The following is a 4,875-nucleotide window of genomic DNA, read 5'->3' as shown; positions in this document are numbered from 1 at the left end:
GAATAGTCTTTGTTTACTACCAAATAGGACGAGAAAATTGAAAAAAAAGGTGTCCCATCTTCCCCCACCCCACTATAAAAAAACTGAAATACAATTCCCATTCCCCCCTTATCTTCTTCATAAGGTAGGCGTCGCCCTTGGGTTTCTACTTCCTCCACTTATTGTACCCGACTCAAACGATAACGAAGTCGTTTCGATTCATCTCCGATATTTGTTTATTGGAACTGCTGCTGTTACAACTGCGCTTGCGTTGCTGGTTATAGTATGTAAGTACGTTTTGTTATTTTAGTGCTTTATTTTTAACACTATGCATGTAACATAAATGAATGTATAGTAAGGTAGAGAAGATGGGACACCCTTTCTATTTCCTCGTCCAATTTGGTAGTACACAAAGAAAATTCAAAGAAATATAAAAAACCGTATCTTCACGACTCCCAAATACCGTTGTTAATTGTTTAAAACATGATCAGGATATTTGGATATTATGTGCTAAAGGTGTCCCGTCCTACCCCATCATATTACTATGTGTAACTTATTTATCCCATATGGCCTAAAAAACGACGTGACCTGCTTACGACGTACCACGTATATGTTACCTTGTGGATACCGTAATTATTTTTCTGATTATTTTTTTTTGTGTGGGAAAAGATTTGGACGACCCATTAGTAACTAATTGTTGGAGGAAATTTATGTAAAGCATGTTTTCAAGACCGCGCTCAACCACAGCGATCGATAGCAAACCGCTATACATGTCTTTTATATATACCCCTTTTCCAGGAAGACTTTTATATATAACGCTGTATCAATAAAGTCCTATTTCAAGCTAATGCAGCTGAGATCAGTTCGTAAAAACACACAAAGTTGCATGGCTAGTAATTCGTAAGCGGGCACGAGGTGTATGAAACAGAACATCTGTGTTATAACGACTGTCGTTTTCCCACTATTAATGGATAAATAAGTTATATACGTTGTAACTAGTAAGCAGACACAAGGTGTATGAAACAGAACACCCGTCTTATAACGACTGTGGCAATGCTCCGTCACACGAGGACAAATAAGTTACATTTATTCAACCAGAATACATTAATAGTTTTCAGGAAACAGCCAACCCTCCCACCCAGCAAAGCGCAAGCACTTTTCCGTGCTTCCAATGAGCAACAGAACGAGTCTTATATCGCATCAGTGAAACAGCTTATATTTTCCACGCCGTCTCTGCTTCTTATTATATCATACGGTCAGTCACCTTAAACGTTAACTACTAATTTTTTTGATTTACTTACATTGTTTTTTTGTCTTATTTGGTAGTAAATAAAGGATATTACTAGAATAATGTAACCGCATATAGTCCCGCGACTCTTAAAATAGCGCTGGTAATTGTTTGCAACGCGATCAGGATATATGGGTTTTAATTGCGAACGATATTTTATTTTCCGTCACATTTGGGTATTAAACAAAGAACATTTAAAGAATTATAAAACCGTATCCTCACGACTCCCATAGACTGTTGTCCATTGTTTAAAACACGAATAAGAAATATAGAATTTAGATACTATAACAGCATCTCATTTTACCCTACAGGTATATGCGCTATGATATTAGTACAGGAGTTTGCTTAAACACACTAAATTTTATCATTTCTACCACATAGGTGTTAACACGGGTTCTTTCTATGCAATTTCGACGCTTCTAAACCAAGAAATTTTGAACTTCTATCCGGTAAGCACGAGTTTTTAATTTGAGAAAATTTTACACGAGTATTTCTCCTTTATGGGGCAATGCCCTAACGGGAATTACTCAGCGGTCAACGCTGTATAAATTGCCTTAATAAAATCGAATAACAAGCACCCACAAAATCACATTGTACGAAACAGAACACCCGTGCTATAACGACTGTTGTTTCTCTGCCATGCGAGGATAAATACGTTACCTATGTGGTAACTTATAAGCGGACATGAGGTGTATGAAACAAAACACCTGTGTTATAACAACTGTTGTTGCCCCGCCATGCGAGGATAAATAAGTTACATATGTGGTAACTTGTAAACAGGCACGAGGTGTATGAAACAGAACACCCGTGCTATTACGACTGTCGTTGCCCCGTAACGCGAGGATTATCAAATGTCATACATTTGTTCATTTAAATTAACTAAATCAAATCGTATCCACTCTAAACGTAAGCATACAAGTTGAATAAATGAATGTAACTTAGGTTATATCCTCGCGTGGCCGGAAAATGACAGTCGTTATAACACGGGTGTTCATACACCTCGTGCCAGCTTATGAGTTACCACGTATGTAACTTTGTGGGTGATTATTATTTGAATTTTTGTGTGTGTTTGGCTGATAATTTGGGCAACCCATTAGTGACCACTGAGTTGGGGCAAAGTTTCATTCATTCTTTTATGTTTAAGGATAATATAGTAGAAGCTGGGCAGATAGGGCTTACAATGGTACTTGCTGGCATTGTGGGTTCCGTCGTATGCGGTGTATGGTTGGACAGAACACGTATCTATAAGTAAGCAACTTATTTTATTATTCATTTTTTATAAGTTTTAGTTGTGTTTAAGTAGTGCTGCAACCATTGGGAAGTAGTCAATTGTCGAAATTGCAAGCTATACAAAAAACATTTACCTCCAAAGTTACACAAACTTGTAAGCGGGCACGAGGTGCATATGAATCAGAACACCCGTGTTATAAAGACTGTCGTTTCCCGCCACGTGGCGATAAAGTAAGTTACATCCATTGATACATCCATGTTTTATAAAAACATAACAATCTTAATATCTCAGAATGACAACTGTCGGGATTTACGTTTCTACTTTATTATTCATGGTACTGTACACAGCCACGTTAAATCTTGGGCAACTGTGGATTGTTTTTATAGCAAGCGGGGCGCTGGGGTAAGTTGGTTGAGCATAATTTATTTCATAGTAGGATGGGGAAAATGGGACACCTTTTTATCCTTTTTTCGTTCTATTTGGTAGTAAATAAAGAACATTTAAAAAATTATAAAACCGTATCCTCACGACTCCCATAGACCGTTGTTAATTGTTTAAAACACGAAAGGTGTCCCATATTCCCCCACCCTACTACATACACCACATATATACCAGGTTCACTATGACCGGCTATCTACCAATCGGCTTCGAGTTTGCAGCAGAATTAACTTACCCGGTATCTGAAGGAACTTCGTCCGGACTTCTAAATGCATCTGCTCAGGTATGACGTCACAAATGGGTTGCTTAAATTGTCAGCTATACAAGAATTAATCATCCACAAAGTTACATACGTAGTCACGGCTCACCAGCTGCTAAAACTGAACTTCACTTTCTTGGCGATAAATTGTAAGCCATTATACAGAAATACGCACTCACAAAGTTACACAATTTGTATGCGGGCACGAGGCATATGAAACAGAACCTGTTCTATAATGACTGTCGTTTTGTTACTGAGACTAAACTACAGTTTCCGAACGATACAGCGCAGTAACGCGTTCATTATACGTTTTCCTACCAAAAGCTATACGACCATGATTATAACCAGCGAGCGGCAATGTGTGGCACACTGTAATGTAAAGAGCATGACTCGCTTCGTAAGGAAGTAATCAACGCGCCATGAACAACGACACTGAGCAACCAGCTTTAAATTGTGTGTTGTGATAATAACATCTTGCGTTTTGGTCGCAATTTTAACACCTTGAAGTGATATGACACACTTTTTAAAGGGCTTCTTATTTATTTCATCATTTTAATATAAAGCACACATTAAGATACATATTATAAATACGACTGTGAACTAGAAGTAATTGCAATGCAGCATAAAGGCAAGCCTAACTTCTGTTATCTAAAAGCGTTTTTAACAAGTGTTGTTTTACAGTTATTTTTACTCCCGTAAACTTTAAATAAATTAGCCCTTGGACACAGTTTTTTGTCTTGTGTGGAATTTGTGACAAAAGAGAGAAAATAAATTTCATTTATTCATTCATTTATTTATAACCGTAAAATATCTACAGATATTCGGGATCGTCTTTACATTATGCATGGGGCAGTTGATCCCCGCTTCCTCCGTGTTAGGAGCAAACCTCTTTATATGCGCCACGTTGTTGATTGGATCGATTATAACAGGTAAGCTATGCTAAAAAGTGTTTTATCTACAACGGTATTTAAATGTGTTGTGGCGCCACAAATGTAATATACAAATGTATTAAGCGGCGCCACGTCGAAGCGTGCACGGTTGCCCTATAACTGTCGTTTTTACTGAACAATAATATATAGGCTACCCTACACATGTATTTAACCATATGCTAAAAACTATTTAACCTACAGAAGTATTTAGTGGCGCGCGTTCACACGAATACCCTTTTCCTGTTGTTTCTTCCCGTATAAATTGGTTTATTTTATTTTTGCTGTTCATTTAAACTAAAGGATTAACCGTTTCAGTATGTTGTATAGTAGGGTGGGGGAAGATGGGACATCCTTTAACTCTATTTTCTCGTCCAATTTGGCAGTAAACAAAGAACATTTAAAGAATTATAAAATCATATCCTCACGACTTTCATGGACCGTTGTTAATTGTTTAAAACACGATCAAGGTATTTGGATATTATGATCTAAAGGTGTCCCGTCTTCCCCCACCCTACTATATTTTATATTATGTGCTAAAGGTGTCCCATCTTACCCACCCTACTATATAATCTATATTGCGAGTGAAAAGAGTTGACTCTATAGCGAGAAAACGTAATATAATATCGAATGTTTAACATAGTCTATGCCTACCCATATATACTTATTAAAAATAACTTTTAAAATTTTAGCAACTATCAAAGAAAATCTAAAGAGACAAGCCGCTAACCGGACCGTGCAAACAGAAGATATA

The 4,875-nt window shown here is 37.2% G+C and overlaps 1 protein-coding gene across 1 annotated transcript; it reads left to right on the top strand.

The window, feature by feature from the left end:
• Positions 1 to 39: 39 nt before the first annotated feature.
• On the top strand, positions 40 to 4,872 carry LOC101243220 (feline leukemia virus subgroup C receptor-related protein 2-like; the record flags this gene model as incomplete). The annotated part of the gene is made up of 8 exons (XM_009861283.3): positions 40 to 266; positions 1,091 to 1,234; positions 1,649 to 1,716; positions 2,412 to 2,515; positions 2,790 to 2,900; positions 3,114 to 3,219; positions 4,013 to 4,124; positions 4,814 to 4,872. Coding segments are annotated over 8 exons (931 nt in total), but the record flags the coding sequence as incomplete, so codon positions are not given.
• Positions 4,873 to 4,875: the final 3 nt, after the last annotated feature.

This window comes from Ciona intestinalis, unplaced genomic scaffold, assembly GCF_000224145.3.
Source record: "Ciona intestinalis unplaced genomic scaffold, KH HT000731.1, whole genome shotgun sequence".
NCBI classification, from domain to species: domain Eukaryota; kingdom Metazoa; phylum Chordata; class Ascidiacea; order Phlebobranchia; family Cionidae; genus Ciona; species Ciona intestinalis.
This window is presented reverse-complemented; position numbering and strand designations above follow the sequence as displayed.